The sequence below is a fragment of the Alosa alosa genome, chromosome 17 (genome assembly GCF_017589495.1).
Source record: "Alosa alosa isolate M-15738 ecotype Scorff River chromosome 17, AALO_Geno_1.1, whole genome shotgun sequence".
Lineage (NCBI taxonomy): Eukaryota > Metazoa > Chordata > Actinopteri > Clupeiformes > Clupeidae > Alosa > Alosa alosa.
The window spans coordinates 3,667,064-3,689,533 of NC_063205.1; the positions used below are offsets into that span (position 1 = coordinate 3,667,064).

A 22,470-nucleotide genomic window follows, 5' to 3' on the forward strand; every position below is an offset into this window, starting at 1 on the left:
GGTGAGTGAGAAAAATAAAAAGTTACTTCCATTTTGCCTTACACCATTAGTCTGACGCCTGGTGAAATTCTATAGACTTAAAGGGGCTCTATGCGAAGTCATACATTTCTTTTCGTCTAAAACATTTTTTGTCACTTACAGCAAACATCACCTCACCATCCGCTAGTTGCCTGTGTCCTGAATACACTGTAAAAAATGTGATCTCTGTGGACAACCCAGGCTCCAAAAACAGCCACAAAACAACTTGGGCAAACCTTCCCCATAAAAATTAACAAACTGTTCCAGCAAATTACAGACGCACGTGCAGGACAGTATCAATTGCACGGGAGGGAGAGGGGAGGAAGTAGTGAGCTAGCTTTCTATTTTGTTTGAACGCAACAGAAGTGGCGTTATCCAGCATCGCTGAGCGCCTTTAGCACAGGTTTTCCTTACAGCAGATGCCTTTTCTGATGTCCAAATGTTCCTGAGGATGTCTAACATGAGCACTGTACTATTAGTAGTATTTTAGAGAAGGTTAGTCAGTTAGACACTGTTTTTCCATATATGGACAACCGTAGACAGGGGTGCATTTTTTCTCAGGGATTAGGGGTAGGAAAGCTGGGTCGTATGTGCTCTTATTTGACTTTAAGTTATAACGCAGCTCTTTTTAGGTGAAGTAGTACACTGTGTTGTCACAGCTAGACATGAAATGAATATAACTGCTCTGTGTAATCTTCCTGCCTTACATCCACCAGACTATCATAATGATACGACTCTGGACACAACCACTTCCTGTTATTGGGGTCAAGGAGAAAACTACCGCGGCAACATGAACATGACCTCACTTGGGATCCCTTGTCAACACTGGAACATGCAATTACCTCATAAGCACAACTATACCTCACAGAATTACAAATGCAAGTGAGTTGCAGACGCCTTAGTATGGAATGGATCTGTGCGGTGGGGTGGTCTAGGCTTGGGGGTTGGTCTAGGACAGTGTTTCTCAAACTTTTTTTCTGGGGACCCACTTTTTAAAAATGACAGACTATCGCGACCCAACTCGTGACTGTGGTAGTTAACAAACTAGATCCTTATAGAAAGCTGTTAGCTTTCCTAAGCTAGGCCTATATAAGGTATAAGGAACCAATGAGCTAGACAACAAATTCCCATTATGTTATTGTGTAGCTTAGTACCCTGGGAGTGAGACAGTAATAAGTTAGTATCTTGAGAGTGAGACAGTTGTCATGCGTGACTTTCTGAGTCACTCCTGAGAGCAGTGGTTCTGAAAAGTTTTCTTTCATTCCCCACTTTGATCAAGGGGGCATTCTCGAGCCCCACCTGTCCCTCATCGCTCTAAGAAAGTGGTAGGTCAAGCTTAAAATTGTCAAATTTATTGAAATAATGACAAGTTCTAAATATATCCTCTTCAACAGAGTTAAAATCAGCTGGTGCTGCAGATATAATAATAAAAAATAAATACATAATAACACACATATTTCTGTTTTCCAGCAACATATTAGGAAGCATAGGCCATTTTACAGCATTGTACAATATATTCAATGAAATACCAACATGCTGCATTAAATGGATCCATAATCCAGTCATACTGAGCACTGCTGGTTGGGAAATATTTTTGAAATAAACTTTGCAGGGATGTGATGTAGGCCTACTGTTTAACACATGGGATCACAAGAGTGGCTCCCAATCAGACGTTTCAGCTATTTCGCTCAGAAATCTCAAAGGCATAATACTGTCGCGATCGAGGCGCGTGTCCCATACCTCAAGTTTTTTTGGTGAATGCAGTAATCTTATTTGCTAGGTGAGGTAGGTGCTTGTCTTTGCGTTTTTTCGGAGCTCAAACACGTGCGACAGCACTTTACCTCGGGAAAGCCACCTTGCCTCGCTGTGAAACAGTACAGCCTTTTGGTCAGCTACCATCTCTTCGCAAAGTGCGGAGAATAAACGCACTTTTAAGGGCCCGGTTTTGATGAAATTCATCACTCTGACAACAACGTTCAAAATCTCATGTAGGTCGGGACTAACGTTTCATGTACAGTGACTACTGTCCCCCCTGGGAACAATAAACAAGCAAACAATAAGAGCAACATATTACTTACAAAGTGTGTATGTGTGTGTGTGTGTGTGTGTGTGTGTGTGTGTGTGTGTGTCTGCTTAACTTTGAAGGGATCTGAGAGAGAATTTCTGCAGAAATCCTGACGGAGATGAGAATCCATGGTGTTTTACTACTGATGCCGCAGTACGTAGGGCCCTCTGCACCAACATTCCCAGATGTGAATTTGATAAATCAGACAGCACAGGTAAATCCACCAGTTAACATTGAGCCTATTTGTTTGAAATGTGATGGTATGAATCAGGGTGCCTTTGAGTGACTTTGTGAGTCAGTGCTCTGGTTATATTTAGTAAGTAGCAGACATCCCAAGTATCCTGGAGGTTCCGGGAGTCTCCCGCATATTGATAACGACTCCCGACGCCCGCAAATTAGATAAAATCTCCCGGAATCTAGATCGAGCGAGCAAGAGCGTGCACACGAGACCAAAACTTCAAATCGTGTTTGCATCTGAGTGTAGCGTGCACACGACGGGGATAGAGAGAGAGAGAGAGAGAGGTAGTGCGTGTGTGCCTGTTCAAGACAGAGAGCATCCTGATTGGCCTGTTTCAGTTCAGTTCAGTAGGAACAGGAGCGTCATTGCAGAGGCAGAGTGCCCCCCAAAAAGGAACATTTAAGACCCATTTCACATCAGACTACACGAAAGTGTAGGCTACCCTTGTCTCATAAGAGTTCAAAATAACGATAGTCTTGCATGCTGCACTGTTTGTAACAGTGACTTGCCCATGGTGGGTTAAATGATTGCAAAATACATGTTGAGGTGAGTTTAACAAGTGTTTCATGTGCATATTATTCAGGACTAGCCTACTAGATGGCTATTTGCCAAGGCTACATAAAGACCAAACCACCAAAATCTACATATTTTATTATCACAATGTCTAACTATAGGCCTTCCTTATTTGGTGTGCTGAGTAGAGATAATTAATTAACAAACATAGGCTATTCATTATTCATCACTATTTCAGTATCTAAGAAGGCTAAAGTATTTTTTATAATTATTTATTTCTTTTCTTTTTGGGGTACCTCCCGGAAATGGCTTTTTGCAGGTTGGGATGTCTGGAGTGCATTTATATTCCTTACTTTTCTCAAGTATGTTCTTAACAAATGCTGTATGTTCTCAACATCTGTTACAACATTGTTTAGAATGTTCCCTGGCCTCACAAATGTTATCCCTCATTGCTTTTAAGAAGACACATTTCTTTTCTCCTTTCGCACACTGAAATTCTGAGTCATTGCGTTGTCTGTTTTTACTCGACACAATATGGTTTCTGGCAGAAAAATGTCCTGCAGTCACTGATGACAGAGTGGTCCCTGATGTTAAATCAGTTACAGCCACTAATAAAACTCCATTTCAAATGTACTTACTCCCTGGTAAAACAAAAATAAAACCCAAAATTGCCTCTCTTCCTCTCAGGGTGTTTGTGGCCAAACGTTAGTGGACATGTATTGTGCATGTTAATGACAATTCTGTACTGTACAAAAACTATTGTTTTTCCATCAAGTCATGGGAGGTGTCATGCATGTCACACATTGCTTTGCTTCTAGATTGTTATGAAGGCAGTGGTGAGACATATCGTGGTAACCTAGCAAAGACCCGCTCTGGAATTCCCTGTGGCTATTGGGCTGACCATGACTATAGGTAATATCTATTTAGATTTTCCTTGACGCACAATCTGTCTGTCGACCTTTCAATGTCCATTAATTGATTCTGTCTACTCAGCCTCAGAGATGTGCAAGACACATCTCAAACACAATTTTGTATCAATGCCACAAATGTTTTGTGAGTGATTAGGAAACTCCAGCATGTCGTCAAACTGTAATAATAAAGTTTGAAAACAATCAGTTCAAACCAAAGGTTCAGGTGCTTTCAGGCATCTCAGATTTATTTTATTTAACATAAGGAGAAAGCAGATAATAGAGTATTTGGCCCAAAAGAAAAAAATATTTTTACCATGACGAGACTAAACTCGAAATTTTGAGAATAAAGTTGAAATTTCATTTTGACTTTAATCTCGACGTGTCAACATTAAACTCGAAATTTCAAGAATAAAGTTGACATATCATGTCGACTTTAATCTTGACATTTCATCTTGTATGTCCATCAACAATAGTTTGGAGAGAGAGCAACTGCTCCAAATTAGCTGCCACTGAATCAGGACATTCAGTCTCAGACTTAATCAGCTGGCCAACAACTCAACAAAACGCCTTGTGTAGCCTAGATGATTTGGTGAAAATGTACTTCAGAATCAGGTTTAGCAACAACTATACTAACTAGTTTGAATGTTGAGAATAAAGACAAAATGTTGAGATTAAACATTACTTACTTGACAGGAACTTTAAAAGCCAAAATGGCACAGACAGGGCCTCAGGGTTTTGTTCTTCCTGCTCTCCCCCCATGGTAGATCAAAGCCTGTTCATTTTCTTGCTTAGCTTGTGAGTGAGTTAGGGCGCCATTCAAAACATTGAGTTCTGTCTTGTTTAACATTGGCACATACCATTATTTCACCTTTCAGAGTGCATTTATTTATTAACTTGTTTGCACATTAGTCGATGACATGAATTTCAGTGAGCTGAATAATAATAAAGACTTAAGGGAAAGAGCTTCAAAAGTGGTTGTGGTCTGGGTTTTCCGGATGGTGATTCATATCAAATCATTTGATTTTTTCCCATTCATGTGTTAAAGTATCTTTGAGGAATATATAGCATACAGCTGCATACAGTATTACTGACAAAGAAGCTGTAGATGTGCAATGCAGATGTATGTGTTGCTGTGTTACTGCAGTGATGGCATACGTTCAGCAGCTGGATTGGTCCTGAACTTATGCAGGAACCCAGATGGAGACAAACATGGTCCCTGGTGCTACACAACTAACTACTCTATTCCATGGGACTACTGTCAGCTACAGCATTGTTAGTATTTCACTTACTTCCACAACTTTGGGTATCAGGGTCTCAGATCTACTAACATGTGTGTGAGTGAGAATATGTGGATATAGTTCAGGCAAAGTGCTACATTTCATTTCAATTTAACATTTCAGGGATTGAACTGGCCACCCTTTAGTCCAAGTCCGCTTCCCTAACCAGTAGGCCACGGATGATTTAAAATTTAGAGTCAGTTATAATTGATATAATTTTAAATCTGAACAAACAAGTGACCTGGCTATAAAGTAGCTTTTATATTTTCTGTAGTAAGGCTTTTCTTTTTGACCCTCCAGCCACCAGAATTCTGGTGGTTTTTCACATAGATCTCTGTTTGTCGAGGTCAGAGTCGGAACAAAATAAAAATCTTTAACATCATACTCCCAGAGTGTAGCACTATAGCTGTCTGGCTGGTATAGTTCAAGTTCAAGTAGTTTATTGTCATATACTCATTAAAGGAATTATAAGTAATGAAATTATTTTACTTAAGAGCCTTCAAGAGCCTTACACCTCCATCGTACCGATGCCAAAACACTCCACTGCAACAAGCCTTTAATGACTTCCGTCCAGTTGCACTCACCCCCTTCATCATGAAGTGCTTTGAGAGGCTGGTCCTGGCCCACCTCAAGATCTGCTGACCACCCTTACTGGACCCCTTCCAATTCGCCTACCGTCAGAACAGGAGCACGGAGGATACCATCTCTACGGCCCTGTCCCACCTTGACAAATGCAACACCTATGTGTGAATGCAGTTCATTGACTTCAATTCAGCATTCAACACCATCATCCCCTTCAAACTGATCACCAAACTCAGTGAATTTGGCATCAATACCTCCCTCTGTAACAGAATTCTGGACTTCCTAACCAACAGACCTCAGTCTGTTAGGTTAGATAACCACACCTCCTCAACCATCACCCTGAACACCGGCGCACCACAGGGATGTGTGCTGAGCCCTCTCCTTTACTCCCTCTTCACCTATGACTGCACACCTGTACATGGCTCTAATGCCATTGTCAACGATGAGACGGCCTACAAGGAGGAGGTCCAGCACCTAGCAATGTGTTGCACTGACAACAACCTGACTCTAAACATCAAGAAGACCAAAGAGCTCATTGCGGACTTCAGGAAGTCTAAAGCCAGCACACACACCCCATTCTCATCAACAGGACTGAGGTGGAGTGTGTCATCAGCTTCAAGTTTCTCCACATCTCTGAGGACCTCTCTTGGTCCCTCAACACCTCTAACGTGATCAAGAGGGCTCTAAAGAAGGTCCACCTGTCTCCTCAGATCCTGGTGAACTTCTGCCTCTTCACCATCGAGAGCATCCTCATCAACTGTAACGGTATGGCAACTGCTCTGCCTCCCACCAGAATCATGATCATGAAAGATCATGAAAGACTGTACTCATCCCAACCACAGACTGCTCCCTTCACTCCACTTAGGTCTCTCCGCACCCGAACCAGCAGGTTCAGAGGAAGCTTCTCTCCTACAGCTGTCACCCTACTGAACTCTAGCTCTGCAGCCCGGTGACAACCAACAAACTAAGCACCCGCTTCATACTATTCATCCTGCACATACACTTATTCTATCTACTCTCATAATGTTACTGTTTTTGCACTACAATGGTACTGTTACCACACTGCACAGAGCCGTACATACTGTACATATCTGTCTATATGGTTCATACTGAATATCCATATTTATTCTGTTTTTCTTGTAATATATTATGTTAATACACTGCATATATCTATATTATTCTTACTACTCTTATAATGTTACTGTTACTACACTGCACATATCTGTACATGTTCATACATTGTGTGTGGGGGAGTAATGGGGTGTGTGGGAGGGGGATGATGAAATGTGTGTGTGTGTACAGTATGTGTAGCTGTTGGCTGCAGCGTCTCGAGTTAGGTAGCACCGTTTGCACCGTTTTATTTCGTATCGACAGACCTCGAGAAACGGAGATCTACATACTGTATGTGAAAAATCACCAGAGTTTTCCTTTATCTCCAACAGATCCATGCTGCATGTTTTCACTTAGACATTCTGTGCAGCTGGCGTCAGTGGATGAGTGGTGATGAAATTTGTGTTTGTCTGTTCACCATTTATCTCCATAATGTAAGCATGTTCATGAAAGAGCTTGACATTTTCCAAACCAATCTGTGGGTGCCGCTAACCAATGTCACCTCTCAGTGCATTTCTTTTCTTTTGCTGAACTGGCACGGTTCCATGCCTGTCACTGAGTGCCTGTCATTTAGCAGGGCTTTAGATTTACATTTCTTTCACTGGTCTTTGATTGACATCTAAAGCAAATGTGCATAATATTCTCTGAATTCTTTCTCTTTTTTCAGGTAAAACACTTTCAACAAAGGTACTCTCAAACCGTGAGTACAACCCCCCTCCACCATTCACAGATTCACACCTCCTCAGTGTGCTACAAACAAACTCAGTTTTAATTCAATAATTCTCTTCTTCATTCTAGTCAACATGCCTAAGCCAGCCTGTTTCATTCACAAAACCACCCGGATTGTGGGGGGCACTAACGTTCAGAGAGATGGCAGTTGGGTGGTCAGCATACAGAAGAGGTATTTATGGAAGATGCACAAGATTCAAGAGAGATTTATTTATCTCATACACTGTTATGCACATAACAGTACGCAAGGAAAAATGTTAACCTAGTAAACTCTATGACTGTAAAATTGAAGCGATAACAACAACAAAAACAAAAACAACAACAATTATAGACACAATTATAGACACAATCTGAATAAAAACGAGAGAGTACCTTGTGTGTGTACCACTGACAACACCAATTACATCAATACATTTTTGAGATTGTCATAGTGTAGCAGACATGTCCATATTGAATAGCGTAATGGCCTGGGGGAGGACACTCCTCCAAAGTCTCCCAGTTTTTGCCTCCAGACTACTGAAGCGTTTGCCTGATTTCAGTAAACTGACCAGCCTGTTATTGGGAAGGGATGGGATTGGTCACCTGATCTAAATGTCATGCGGAGGAGGGCCACCCTAGAGATGGGCTCAGCTGAGTGAATTCATTTAGTCGTCTAAGTGGTACATTGCCCTTTTTATCTGAGCTTGGACGTGATCAGCTCAGGTAAGGTCCCCAAAGATATTTGAAAGTTCTCCCTTTCTACCTGGGTTCTGCCAAGTATGTGTTGGGTATAAACAAGTATTGACATTACAATTATTAGAATGTATCTGTTATAGAAATACCTCATTTGTATATATTTGTGAAGTAATCTTGTAGCCAGGTAAAAGCAGACTCATTCACTTTGTGAATAGCGTCTGGCCTCGCATGATTGGGAAATGTTTCCAACTGCATAGTGACAGGCTTAGACTTTGCGTTAACTTTGAAACATTGAAACTTTGAAATCACTGGTCCAGCACAGCCAATCACATTGATCAGGGATTCCTAACATTACTTTCTTCTTTCTCCTTTTTATCTGCAGCAGTGCGCACTGGTGTGGTGGGTCACTGATCAGAGAGGAGTGGGTTCTCACTGACCAGCAGTGTTTCTCTTCCTGGTAATGTAATCTCCTTATCTTCTCCATATCTGCCCTTTAGATTCTCTCTCTCTGACTTAATTATATGGATGTTTTTTTATTCTCTGTCTTCTAGATTATCAGAGAGGATAGCTAACTTATGTGGGATCATAAAGAGAGTTTTATGTGGATATTTTGACTATGTTAAGCATATGTTTAGATTTTTAGCATACAGATTATGTTTAAATTGAATAATTTAAACATTAATTAAAATAACTGAAACAGCACCAAAAAGAAAAAATCTGATTGTAATTAGATTCAAACCACATTTGAAGGTGGTTTGAAATACTGAATAATCTGATTTCTACAGATGTGTCTCAGTCTGAACTCTCTGGAAACTCAAAGGATTTCAAAGTATCATTTTGCCTAAGTGAAGCCAAAATCCTGTGTTCTCAGTGTTCCTGACTTGTCGGAGTACAGTGTGCTGGTTGGCCTCCTTCACCTCAACTTGTCCTCCCAGAGACCACTCCTCCGTATAGCACATGTCATCTGTGGGCCTGAAGGTTCCAACCTAGCTCTACTCAAACTCTCACAGTAATGACACCAACATCATTATGTCATGCCCCACACACACACACACACACGCATATTTATTAATACCTCCACCATTTTACCCCTCTCTGTTTGTTGGTTGGTTGATTGGTTTGTGAGTTAGCAAAATTAGGCAAACACCACACACCCGATTCTCATGAAATTTGCTGGAAATGCATACAAACCCATTACATTTTGGAGTAGATCCAACTCACGGGATGCCTAATACTTTTCACTTAGTTCTGAATGTAAACAAACCAACATTTTTGTTTTGATTAATGATACACTGATTATTGACACTTTAAACTCATTCCACCAGTGTGGGAAAGAAGGCCATAAATGGAAGTATGAGTTTGCAATAATCATGAAAAAGTACTAAATCTGTCAGAACAATTAATCTGTAATTGGATTGTACAAAAACACAATTCAGCAACTTTTTCCGACTTTCCTGCACTTCCCTGCTCATCTGATACCATTGCAGGGTAGCACCAGGCATTTCCATGCCCTCAACTACATTCCATTGGAATATGCACCAGAACAGTTACTTGCATCATAAATAGCCTACACATTTCTTATTCAACACTGAACTTTGTGTTGGCTATGACACCTTTTCTAATCATTCACTGCCCGCTAGTCAGATCAGCACCACAATTTCATGGGTTTGTCCTTGGCCCATTGTTTAACGCTGACAACATACCAAATTAGTAACAAAAACACAAAGAAACATCCCCTGAGGAGATTGGTGGAGGTATGCACTGGATCCAGTGCCGTTCTAGTTGTGTTCTTTATTTACACTGACAGTGTTTTCTTATCGTATAGCCCAGCTCCACTGTCAGAGATGGTTAGAACCATTCAGTTACCTGTGGCAGGGTGTGAAATGAAGGAGGGATCCTACTGTCACATGTATGGCTGGGGAGAAACTAAAGGTATTACTCTTTCTCACTCACTCTCCCTCTCTCTCTTTCACACACACACTCTATCCCTCTCGTTCTCTCCAGATGCCTTCACTTGCTTATTTCAAGCCATATGTAAGGGGTAATGGATGACACAGTGTTCGGTTAACAGAAAAATAAAGCACGTTCGAGGTGGTAATGCGGTCCCTGATGCACAGTGGACCTATTTAATCGCTAGAACTGTCTTGTTTGTAGAACTACTTCTTTCCGTCACATATCAACTCTCAACTTGCAGGACAAACTGCCGTTACTAGTTCTAAATGGATGGTTGCTATGGCCAAAGGCCAGTCGTTAGTTCCATCTCTCATTGTCAAGCAGGCATATCCCAGGATTCTCTTGAATCATAGCTTTGTAATATGTAAGGGATAATGTATAGAACGGCAGTCATTATTGGGAAAATAAGTCCCGACAGGGCGAACCGGACCCCGACGCGTAGCTTATTACATGGCTACTTGCCAAAACAAAACAATAAACTCTTTACTCTTTAGCCTAGGCTATAGCATAGCCTAGGCTATAGCCTATTTGTTACCGTTCATCGTGGCTTTTGCTGAGAAACAAATAGTTCGCAAACACATGCTGAACTTGAATCAAACATTCTTTAGAACACAGCTGATTAACCGTCTGCTTTTCACTTTTGAATGAAGTTCCAGTAGTTGCGGAGTGATATGAAAGATCTGAATTAGAAGCACAAACTCTGTTGCCATTGACAGCGGTCATTATTTTTTTCAGAGGTCCTTTAGTCGAAAATAATGACCGCTAGAACTTTGGGAAATCCCATTCAAGTCAACGGAGCATTCTACTTGCATTATGTAGAGCCATGTAATAAAATTGGTTTACTTAGCCTACTGCAGTGCAACTGAGCTAAATGTCACAGTCATGTTACAATGTTGCTATGCTCTGAACATCCGTCAGGTCGCTAATTTGTACCTTCGTTGTAACGTGACAGTTCATTTAACTTCACAACAAGCAAATTAATATACAAGTGTGATATGGCTGAAAAAACTGGAGCTACTTCATAGGTGTGCCAAAAATAATTTACGTTTTAAACACTTTATCACAATAGAAAATTCAACCAAGCAGTGGTAAGCAGTGGTAGCTCCAATTTTTCGCTGTGGACTTTTTAATTTTTAATTTAACTTGGTTTAGATACATGAATCAACAATTATATATTTATGCATTGATGTTTGTTCCTCTAGGAACAGGCTACAAGGGCCATTTGAAAATGGTTAGTCTTCCCATTATCGGCACTAAGAGATGCTCTGCTATCCATAATGTTAGTCTGCCAATCACAGAGGCCAAGTTGTGTGCTGGCGGAGAGAAAGATAAAGGTGTATGTGAGGTAAGCCCCTACATTACTCTTTCAGAGTTTTATCATTTCTTGAAGGATTGCCATGTTAATTTCTATTGGTGATTTTCTTGCAGAAAGACTATGGTGGCCCTCTGGTTTGCCAAGAGCGGGAGAGCAAAGTCATTATGGGAGTGAGCATCCATGGGCGTGGATGTGGCATTGCCCAGAGACCAGCCATATTTGTTAATGTGCCTTTTTATGCAGACTGGATACGCAAAGTTTTTATACGCTTTTCTGAAGACAGAAACTATTAGACTCACAAACTCTTCTAGATTTTGTGTGTTTACCATAGAAGCAACCTCTGCTTTGACTGCCTGGTCATGCAGCAATGTATAGTTTATGTTCTTGCAATGACAAAAAGGAAATGAGTACTGAGATTTGTGCAGGTCAACATTCTTGTAATGCTCACAATGTAAACCCTTGTCACCATTAAGGGACTTTGATTAACGATCAATTTACACAGTATCTCAATGTTATTACAAGCCTCTAGTCTGCCATTTCTGTAAATATTTGTTCACAAAAATGCAAATTGAACTCCATTCGGGAGTAAAGTGTAGCCCCAGATGGGCTGTGTGATTTGTAACTGTACGTACACACCGCCGCAGACTTGAGCTTCCAAAGATTCAGGAAGTCATTCATTTTCAATGGAAGCCAACTTCTCTCAGCTGCAAGAAGCGGCAAATCCGTCAACTTTATGGTAATGAGCTATGACGCGGTTCAGTGACCAACGACCAGCAACCAATCGAATAGACGACCTTTAAATAAAGTATTAAGATAGAACATGATCGAACATCAAATACTGTCACGTCAGAGCGGCCAAAGCGTCCAAAGCTTCCCTGTACTTTTTTGACAAGTGTCCTTGTAGATAGATAGATAGATAGATAGATACTTTATTGATCCCCAGGGGAAATTCAAGGTCTCAGTAGCATACAGACATCACACACACATTCAGTAACAGCAGAAAAAAGTAATTAAAAGGATGTAATATAAAAAACACAACTAAGCAATAAGGACAGTAGAAGATAAAGAATATACTAAAATACAAATTATACTAAATAACACTTAATCTAAATCAATTCTAAAAACAGTATCCACATAGTGGGTGATTAATCAATCAAGAGGCGCTTGCAATGACTGAGGCAGGGCGACCAGAGCTTCTTTGGAAGCTCAAGTCGGCGGCGGTGTGTACGTACAGTAAAGCTTTATTTAATGGGCCATTAAAAGCATTCCCTGTGTTCAATTAGGTCTTATAGATCTTGCTTTCTTAAAGCAACTATATGTTTGTATGTTTTTACCAATTAAAAGGTTAATTTATGTGCAAACTAGTATTGTGCTGCAAAGGAATGAAATGCCCGCACTCTGCTAAAACTCCCATATATTTAATGTGTTGCAACGTTTCGACCCGACTGGGTCTTCCTCAGGCAAAAAAGGAGGCCTGAGGAGGCCTGAGGAAAGACCCAGTCGGGTCAAAACGTTGCAACACATTAAATATATGGGAGTTTTAGCAGAGTGCGGGCATTTCATTCCTTTGCAGTTCTAGTTCCATTTGCCCTGCACCTCACCGGTGGGGATGTGCAAACCTCCACTACTACTCAAACTAGTTTTGTAACATCCAGAAATTCATGTACGGTCACAGAAAGATCTTTATCTTTAGAACCCCACATCTTTAAAAGATTGCCTTCTTTTTGAACAGAACCATCCTTTGTGGGCTATACATGCTTAGCATGGCTAAACACGTGTGGTAGCCTGTAACCTAACAGACTTCATAGTGCCCCTTTTTATGAAATGATTCATATTGTGGCCATTTCTTACCACTCCTGTAGCATGCAGGCATTGCACACATGCTCATTTGTTAATGTTTTCCTGCCAGTTTACTTCTGTGCATAGACGCTTCAAATAGGCCATGGCGAAGTCATCTTTTATTGATAATAGGCAGGTATCTCTGTTCTGAAGACTTTGGGAGCTTTTAATGACCTAAAATCCCTTGAGTATGGTGCATTAATATGATCTGTATGACCAACCGAATATGAAACAGTACTCTTCATGGCATAACAATGCACAAAGGAGCTGTACTCACAGAGGGACTACTTTCATTCCAGATTTATAGAGTTGCCTATAAATGGTATGGTATGGCATATGAGATTGGACAGATTTATGAGAAAGTTTTGTGAAGGAATCTGACTTGAGACCGGGAAATGCACTCTACATCTGTGGCATGAGCGGAGGAAGGTCACTGTAGCTTTATTAACTCTTTATTTTGTCTGTCTTTGAAATATTTGGACCAACTTCAAAAAATGTTTGGCAGGGACACTCAAGTTCCCACACATTTATCTCAGACATGTTTCCTCAAGAAACATCATCCCAACTATATGCAAAGTTCTTACTGTCTCACTTCAAAAGACTATAGGCTGTTTTGCAGCAAAGGGGTTTTCTAACCATATTAAAGCAATGCAATGCAGTAATTTCATCCATTTTCAACATACTGGGAAAACTGTTAGCACTACGGGGGTACCTTATTAGCCTAAAATTAATAAAAAAGGGTCATGCTCCTACCCGCAACATCAACATTGCATACTGCAATACAGGCATTTCGGATGTAATGTCAGAGACACCATTTAATTCAGGGCAGGGACATCCCTCTCCATTTTCAAAAAACTCCTGAAGACCCAGCTCTTTAGAGAACATCTCCTCTCATAGCAACACTTACAACAAGTCTTGCTGATCCTAGCACTCACCAGCCGTCTTAAACTGACACGTAACTGTTAAAAACAGCACTCACTGATGCACTTATTTTTACTGTACTCTAATGTTTTTTAAATTGTCCTAAAATTGTTGAGAATTGCTCTAAAACTTAAACTGTTTACCATGTTGTTAGTCGCTTTGGCTAAAAAAGCGTCAGCCAAATTTAATGTAATGTAATGTAATGTAATGTAATGTAATTCTCTGTATTGTTAATGTCAAAATTAGTTTGAAGTTGATATTTTAAGGTGAAAGAACTTAATTACATTGCCTTAGTTATGCAAAGTTAATGCAAACAACATATTTTGGTTTTTAATTCATTTATGTATTTATTGTTGACAACTTTTTTATAAATCAAATATGTGTGAGAATCTTTTTGTGACTGAAAATTTTTGCAATTACAAACAAACAAATACTGTATTGCATATGTGCTGTTGCTGTACAGTGTGAGTGTAGCACTTGGCCGCTTCATCTACAGTAACAACATATAAGAGTAAGAACATGAGATTCTTCATTGTGGGGTTGATAAAGGATTATTTTATCTGGCCACAGTTATTTGGTGGGTTTAGTGGGTCAATTAATGATAAAGCATCTTAACATTACAGCATTTTTTTTATACAAAAGCTAAGACTTTGGCTAAGTGTACTATATACTGTATATTGTATGTGTGTAGTTCCTTTAGTCTTCATAGCAACTAACCAACAAAATATGATTCCTCAACTTCATCATGACCTTTACAGACAAGCAGTTGGTACTGTAGGTCTCACAGAACATGTTCTCATGGAAACAGATAATATACAGAACATCACAAAGGTTTGGGAAATGGAACCTCTCCATATGTTCTCATATGGAAACAGGTAATATACAGAACATCACAAAGGTTTGGGAAATGGAACCTCTCCATTAATATGTTGGTGGCATAAAGGTCCTCTTTAATGCCTTGTCACTTGTCAATAAAAACTCCACTTGTCAGTCAAAGCGATTCTGTTAGTATGGTTCCAAGATCTGTCATCATTGAAATGAGCCAAAGAGAGTCTGCTCATTTTGGGGATGCCCAAATGAAAATGTTGGCTGAAAAGATTGATAGTGGGCCCAACACAATCCGGTACTATTCTCTGAGAAAGTAGTTATTTCAGAAGGATCAAACTGGAAATATTTTCTGCCTATATGAGAAGAAGACAATCTGTTATCCTGGTGGTAGGTCTGGGATAGAGTTGTCTTGTCATCATGCAGTGATGCAGGTCCTTCGGACAGATGAAAGAATACTGACATCATACATTTATACTACAAAGTCAGAAAATGACAGTTAAACTGAGTAGTCTAGGGTGCGCTTTTCCTGTTTCACATGTAAACACAATAAGATAATTGTATTTACGGTAATAACATAAACATGTGTAGATTAATATCATTGTAATATTTGGTTCCCCACCCTTTCTGCAGTTGTGCATGCACCCATTTCCAAACAGAAAACCCCTATTTACTGGAACTTGTTGGCAGTTCTGCACATGGGACTCTTAGCAAAAAGATCTGTCATTACATTTGTGTGCAGCACTTCAGTATATAGTTTTTCATGAATTTGAAGCTATGCCCTAAACAGTTTCCAGTCTTAGAACATTATCATCAAAGAATCTCAAATACATCGGAGTAAACTTCCCCATGTGTATTACAAATGCAGTATATTCCATAGGAGTCCACAACATACCATGGGATGTCCAGTTGTTTTGCTTGGTCTGACTCTCCCTTCTCAATTTGGCTCTTCTATTTGAGAACCACACCTGTATAAAAGAAAGAATCCCTTCATCAGAAGCCTGGTGTGTTGATGTGGTAATGTAACCTGTCAAATTCTACATGATATTACCTTTATGGTGTCCTCTGGTACACTGATTTGTATCGCTATTCTTTCACGAGCTAACATATCTGGATAGTGATTGTGATGGAACTCTATTCCATGCATGGGGAGAGAGAGATGAGATCAATCAGTTCAATCATGATGCACAAATATGAATCAGAATCAGACACTGCTGACTGACATCTCATCAACCAGTATTGCAGGGGATAACATCACACGTTCAAAATACTTCAAATCAGAAATAACCTATATTCTCATCATTGCAATGGTAAAAAACTGATCGAGTTCCATTTAATGTTTTGTCAAAAAAATGAGTCACTTATAAAGAAGTCTGGGAACCTTGCTCGAGAGCCTCTGCTTGTTTAGGGCTGAAACTGGTTCTATTCCGTTGTTGGGTACTGCTTGGATGATGGTTAGATGACTGAAGAACAGCCAGGTGTTCTGTCCCAGATACCTCACTCCCCTGACCTGGTACAGCATTCACAATTTCTGCAAGAAAGACACACACAAGGTGCAGGAGGACTTTCTGAAAGATGTGAACTATTTATTGCTTTATCTTTAAGACTGTGCTGTTCACCTGCATAGATGGCATTTGAGGCAAAAGTGTCAGTCTTCATCTTTCTCAGAATTCTATTGATGGAGGAAACCTAAAAAGCAAAGGCACCACTGAAATGTGCATTTCTCTTTTTGTCCCATGTTATTTTTTCTTTCTAGTCTATTCTTTAACTTACACTTGGGATTTTCTCAGCTTCATATGCTCTTGCTGCCAGAAGTCTTTGCCGAATTTCCCAAGCAAAGATGTTTGGACTCGCATTCTTGTGTTGAATAATTGTTGATATTACATCAGGTGTGAGCCTCCGAGGTCTACTTCCTCCAATAGCCTTTGGGCAGAGCATCCCGGTTTTCTTATATCGGTTGAGTATCTTGCTAATACAACCACTGGATACCTACAAAAATGTAAATATATAAAACATAACGGTTGTTCACTAACTGACAGCATAACTACACACCTACACAAGACATGAGCTTATAGCAAACGTGGATTCTTTGAAATGAATATATAAATATGTATTTGAATGGACAACATTGTGAGAAAGCATAGGGTAACCATTTATAGTGTTTAGACAATATTTTTTACTCACTTGGTCTTGTTAACACCCATAGTCTTCACAACAAACTCTTAACACTGAAACATCATTATATGCATTGCCATTTGGCCAAAGTGTACCTTAAGAATCTGTGAGATCTGAGAAGGTCTCACACCCTCTGATGCTAGTTCAATCATCATCCTGCGCTTGTAAGCAGGTAGTGGTCGGCCGTTTAGAAACACACCACCCAGCTGATTGATGCAGTTGTTTCCTGCATTAAAAACGACAAGACAAACGTGTGAAAGATGCATTTACGCGCACGCATGACATTTTGGCATAATAAATAAATAATGTTACCTTCGTTTGTCGGATCCATGTCAGTGCAGCACATGGTTGTAACCAAGATTAATACAATGAATGACCTCGTTCTTTAGATAAATGTACTCCTAAAAGAACGTTAAAAACCCTTTTTCAAAAACGTTCTGATAGAGTGTAAAAATGCTAACTTAATTCCTTGAAAGGGACAGTGAAAAATCCTCCCCACGAACCTGTGCGCAACGCAGAGTTCACCAGCGTCTCCATTTAGCCCCGGAGCGCGAGATTTCTGATATAGGCTGGGGCAACACGCTCTTATCTGGATGACGCTTTGTCAGATATGGGAAAAGTAAATATTGGATGCAATCTTTTACAGACCTGTTCCCGTGCTGACTGGATTAGGCTATTATCTTTGCTTATAGCCACACAAGCATCTTCCTCACTCTGTGGAGGAACAATACTGTTATAAACCTCACTGCCACTTTTGGTGACATTTTCTAAACAGACAGAAGTAGGCTAGTCAGTGGATTATGTTGGACTAGACTAATTGACTTCTTTTCTGCATGTGGCATTATGGACTTGCTCTCTCTAGAGGAACATTATCTTTCTCCTTAACACTTAGGGTTATGATATAGGCTAAAGCGTGCTGATGAACGAAGTATAATTCATTTTCCTTATGGCTATCATATTTTATCACAAGAAAATTCCTTAAGAAGACCCAACACATTATGGCCTTACAAAACACTGACATACAAAACACTGACCATAGCCTGTGGCATATGATGGAGTTGTAATAAGCCTACCAATTTGGAGTCAGCTTTATGCCCCCAGAGAATAACGATATGAGAAACTAACAAAGTATAAGCCTCCTGTGCAATGATGGTCTAAAACATAGAATTAAATCATAGGTAGCATAGTCATGACGCTAGAGTTGCGTGGTCACGTGACTCCAGCATTATTTCTGATAGTGGCGTTGCATGTGAATTAGATGCTTTCTTTTTTAAACAAACATTTGAAAATCTGTTCCACAGTCAACTGCCATATGGTAAAGTGCTTCTGATAAATCATAAATCGATAACTTTGTCTTTTTATTGCATATTCTTTCAAGCATGAGTAAATAGAGGCGGAGAGCAAAATATCAGGCTCAATTGGGATATATTTATAAAATAAAGAGTCTAAAAAGACCTCGCAGATGTCCCTTGTCTGGCCTGTAGATAAAATGTGTTGTAAACGTTATATTTAAATATTTGAAGAGCAAATATTAGCGAATGAGAATATACACAGGCCTCGTCTTTCTGGCTGTTTAATGACTAATTGGGGATCATTAGGTAGGTCCACACAGATCGAAGTACTGTAGAAATATAGGATGGTTTTTAAAATGCCATATGGTCCAAATTATATATTAACCACTGGTTACCAGATAATAATATTTTCATCGTTGGGTGCTTTGTATGTAGAGGACAAACATTCTGAACACCATTATCTCCTTGCCGACGGAGGAAATAGGTAAATAAAGTATTTATTCACAAGAACATAGTGCCCACGCAGTAGAGAATGTACTTTATGACTCACTTTATTAGTCGGAACATAAGTTAATAAAAGCAAGCACTGACTGCAAGGGAAATAGCCAAGCACACCTGGTGCGCAAAAGCCCGAGGGACTTCTATTGACTGTTCAACGTCTTTGTCTTAAGGGAAAATTTGGGGTCTGTACACACAGACAGTAATTCAAATAAATAAAAAAACATTTTTTTTGACGGATGCGTTTGAATTTGGGATTTTTGAAGCATAAAACAAAACAAAGGGCTAGTATATTTTTTCGCGTAAATGGGTACCTAAATCTACCCAAAGCGCACAACGACACAATTCGATATTCGTGATTAAACCAACCGTTTCCTGAGTAAAAACATACAGTACCAAAATAAACAGTTTTACGTTTCAATCAACAAAATGATGATGGGCATTTCCCAACAATTCCCCCCAAAATCTCGTTAATTTTCCATCGTTCGCATGGTCCCAGGAGAGCTATGTTAGACCTTTTGGCTAACCACCCAACACGGTCACCTTAGGACATCAACTATGGAAGGAAGAAAAGTAATAGAATCATCACTCATACAGACCACCTTCACGATCAGTAAGCCAATATCTTTCACAAACAACAGCATAAGCGCACTCAAAGTTCCCCTTAACATTTGTTCAGTCACAGACAGGTGAGTTAGATGCGCTAAATTCAATCCAGGGGCGAAGGGCGAGAACAGTCATTCCACCTTTGCGCATAGCCTACCTAAGCTACAATAACAACTTCGCGTGTTCTCTCTTTTAAACTATTGTCTTACTTAAGCAAAATCATGTTTTAAACTGCGGCGTAATATGTTCATTTCTGTCAAAATTCAAAATCAAGGCTTGATGTAAATAAGAGCAAATTTCTGGACTACTACGTCAAGTTCAAAATGTCGTCTTGGTATAGCAATCTGCCTATCTGCAGCTGTCACTAGAATGAATAAAAGGGAAAATATCCCGTCATAGTTAAAACGAACTAACATTTTCTATGCAGGCATACATTCCAACACTCCCATTCCTATTCCTAGTAAATGGCGTCATCTAGTGATTCGTTCTTAACATCACTTTTAGAGTTTCTCAAATTCCTATTTTTTTTAAAGCATGTTCAGCAAATTATTTTGAAACGTTCAGTCTTTTGCAAGTACCTAATGATAGATATTTACGCCTATGCCACACAGGTTGAGGGCATGGATTGCAATTTCTGTAATGTTTTGGCATATTGTTGACAGCCATTGTTTTTCTGTGGACTACTAATGCTTGTTATAGCAGTTCTTGTGAGCCTATAGGCAACTCAGTGATACGAGGTAAGGTGGATATATGCATTCCAACATGTTACGATATTAAAAGTATAGGTTATGCTTAGTGTCAGTAAGTCACGTGATTTGAATAGCCGTATTATATCACTACTGGGCTACAGCATTTAGCCCACTGACTGCTCACTGTGTATGCTGACGTGTCGTACCTCTCCAAGTACCGGATACTACTATTACCATTTTTCTACGTCATGAGGTAACGAGCCTATTTAACTTAGCGTGGGTCTTTGATGACCCCGGAAGAGTAATAGTTTGACGTGTACATTCAACGCATGGGTCCGTATGCTTCCGGTTAAGCTTGTTTGATCAGCAGTGCTCAGTCTTTTACCCCTCTTGGCTTTCAGTGAAACAGTCACATAGGGCTCCTGGTTCCTCACCTGTCTCCCCTAACGGTGAACTTAAACCCACGGACATGGCATCATCGGTCTCGGCACACGCACAGTCTAACCCGGCTCCTGCTCCGGCACTCCAGAGAGGAATCGTGAAGATGGTAAGACCATATGGACACATAAAGTGTTGGGCTAAGGAATTGCTAGCTAGCTAACGATAATTATATAGCAAATAGCGGGTAGTCAAAGGTGGGTCGCAAATTGAGCTTTTGCACTGATTCAACCACTACATGTAGTTAGACGTACTTTCATGAACTTTTCATAGGCGTATAAATCCACTCCTGCCAACGTAGGAGACCTCACTCCCCCAGTTTCATGGCTAATGTCAGAGTGGATTGAAACGAAGTAATCAAGGATCTTTGCTAACGTTATGCTTGGGAAGATTCAGCAGTCCAAGCAGACTGTTCAAGACCAACTAACGTCAACTAGAATTCTCAAGCTTCACATAGGTAAAGTTAAGTGTTACGTTAACATTAAACATGGTAACGTTAGCGTATCCAACCTAGTTATTTGAATGCGCAACGTTACTTTGTCAGACATAGTTTCTCTTGAGTTTATAATGACCTTTGAAACGTCACCACTTATGTATTCCTTCACTTTGTTCAAAACTTCAAGATTGATACCTAACGTTACCTTAACCAGTTTCTAACGGTCTGTTGAGAGAAATCGATTGTAACGTTAAACGTTGTTTAACTACGTTAACTTTATATTAGCCTCCCCTTAGTCAGTGATATTACTTAAGAAATATCTGTCACTGATGCTGACGACTCCTCACATAGCAGCATGTTCACTGATTTAACGTTAGCGTATGATATGCACACACACCGTGATGTATTGGTGAACTAGCATAGCTTGCTAACCCAAACCAAAGTGGTCCATTCCTGACGTTAAGCTAAAGTTGTCTCTCAGCGACAGCAAGCCTAGATCTACGGACCATGTTTTTACCTTGTCCACGTAGAAAATGCCTTGCACTGTCTGAACAGTGACACGGACCAGAGGATAACACTGTAGAATAATCAAAGTTCATGAGCTGTAGCCGCTATTTCTTTTGCTTTTTAGAAGACTATTCGTGTTGGCGCCTTTAGAAGAATACCTTTTGGTAGTCAGCCAACATCTGCCATACTTGCTATTATAGTCTTAAAGCGTTTCAAACGTTAATCGGAATTTCATCAGTTGGAATCAGTGCATATTTGAATGGAGTGGAGTAGAAATGGCTTCATGCACTGAGATAGCGTCTCAGGGTTAGTCAAGAGTTTTCTACTGTTTACTTATCCCGAGTCTTGAAAGGACTGTTTGAGACTACAGCTGGAAACTGACACGTAGGCCTAATCTCGCAGCCTCTGAGCCTCTATCTCTGTAAAGCTAGCCATAGCTATACATTTTGGAACTCAGAAGCACATTTTGGTGAAGGCTAGTTGAAATTGCAAATGAAAAACACGAGTTTCTAGTATGTGTATGAATTAGTATGGAATATATGTATGTATGTATGCATGCAGATATGATGCTCGGCATAAGTTCAACTGCTAATCAGTAGCATTTATGCTGTTTCTGGTTTTGCTTTAGCTAGTTAAGCATACATATTTCATGGTCTTTAATGGAAATACACAATCATATTAATGATGGAATGAGCCTGTAACTTAAGCGTGAGTATAATAACTTATGATGATGTTTTGTTGTAAAAGGTTGATGTCATCTTGATACAGCATTCTGTGAAATAAAAAGTAAACAGGCCCAGCATGTGTTGAATGAATAGCCATTCATGTGTTCTTCATATTACTTGATAAGACTATCCA

At 39.9% G+C, this 22,470-nt stretch overlaps 3 protein-coding genes across 8 annotated transcripts in view; 2 read left to right on the forward strand and 1 right to left on the reverse strand.

Moving 5' to 3' along the window:
• hgfa (hepatocyte growth factor a) overlaps positions 1 to 12,350 on the forward strand; it is a 28,843-nt gene extending 16,493 nt beyond the window's left edge. Inside the window, exons 10-20 of one of the 4 annotated variants that reach the window (XM_048268663.1) lie at positions 735 to 900; positions 2,164 to 2,297; positions 3,653 to 3,746; positions 4,890 to 5,017; positions 7,382 to 7,414; positions 7,513 to 7,615; positions 8,501 to 8,575; positions 8,990 to 9,127; positions 9,944 to 10,050; positions 11,274 to 11,416; positions 11,500 to 12,350. In XM_048268663.1, the coding sequence (XP_048124620.1) occupies positions 735 to 900; positions 2,164 to 2,297; positions 3,653 to 3,746; positions 4,890 to 5,017; positions 7,382 to 7,414; positions 7,513 to 7,615; positions 8,501 to 8,575; positions 8,990 to 9,127; positions 9,944 to 10,050; positions 11,274 to 11,416; positions 11,500 to 11,679 (1,301 nt within the window). In that variant the 3' untranslated portion in view covers positions 11,680 to 12,350. Of the gene's footprint in view, positions 1 to 734; positions 901 to 2,163; positions 2,298 to 3,652; positions 3,747 to 4,889; positions 5,018 to 7,381; positions 7,415 to 7,512; positions 7,616 to 7,982; positions 8,073 to 8,500; positions 8,576 to 8,989; positions 9,128 to 9,943; positions 10,051 to 11,273; positions 11,417 to 11,499 lie in introns of those variants that run through there. The other 3 variants (XM_048268665.1, XM_048268664.1, XM_048268666.1) reach the window with 3 other exon arrangements.
• Positions 12,351 to 14,317: 1,967 nt separating this feature from the next.
• Positions 14,318 to 21,994, reverse strand: pax4 (paired box 4). 3 transcript variants are annotated; one of them, XM_048268671.1, is made up of 10 exons: positions 21,311 to 21,580; positions 17,650 to 17,860; positions 17,459 to 17,547; positions 17,242 to 17,372; positions 16,745 to 16,960; positions 16,591 to 16,660; positions 16,353 to 16,502; positions 16,023 to 16,105; positions 15,867 to 15,939; positions 14,318 to 15,429 (listed from the first exon to the last, which is right to left on the reverse strand). In XM_048268671.1, exons 3-10 carry the CDS (start codon positions 17,490 to 17,492, stop codon positions 15,176 to 15,178), a joined length of 1,011 nt encoding a protein of 336 aa, XP_048124628.1. In that variant the 5' UTR covers positions 17,493 to 17,547; positions 17,650 to 17,860; positions 21,311 to 21,580; the 3' UTR covers positions 14,318 to 15,175. The 3 variants fall into 3 exon arrangements, with proteins under 3 accessions (XP_048124628.1, XP_048124629.1, XP_048124627.1); XM_048268672.1 differs by lacking the exons at positions 17,459 to 17,547; positions 17,650 to 17,860; positions 21,311 to 21,580 and adding an exon at positions 21,623 to 21,994 and having other exon boundaries at positions 14,318 to 15,327; XM_048268670.1 differs by lacking the exons at positions 17,459 to 17,547; positions 17,650 to 17,860; positions 21,311 to 21,580 and adding an exon at positions 21,623 to 21,994 and having other exon boundaries at positions 14,318 to 15,408.
• snd1 (staphylococcal nuclease and tudor domain containing 1) overlaps positions 20,558 to 22,470 on the forward strand; it is a 135,895-nt gene continuing 133,982 nt past the window's right edge. The window contains exon 1 of the mRNA XM_048268667.1: positions 20,558 to 20,778. Coding sequence (XP_048124624.1) covers positions 20,701 to 20,778 — 78 coding nt within the window. The 5' untranslated portion in view covers positions 20,558 to 20,700. The remainder of the gene's footprint in view (positions 20,779 to 22,470) is intronic.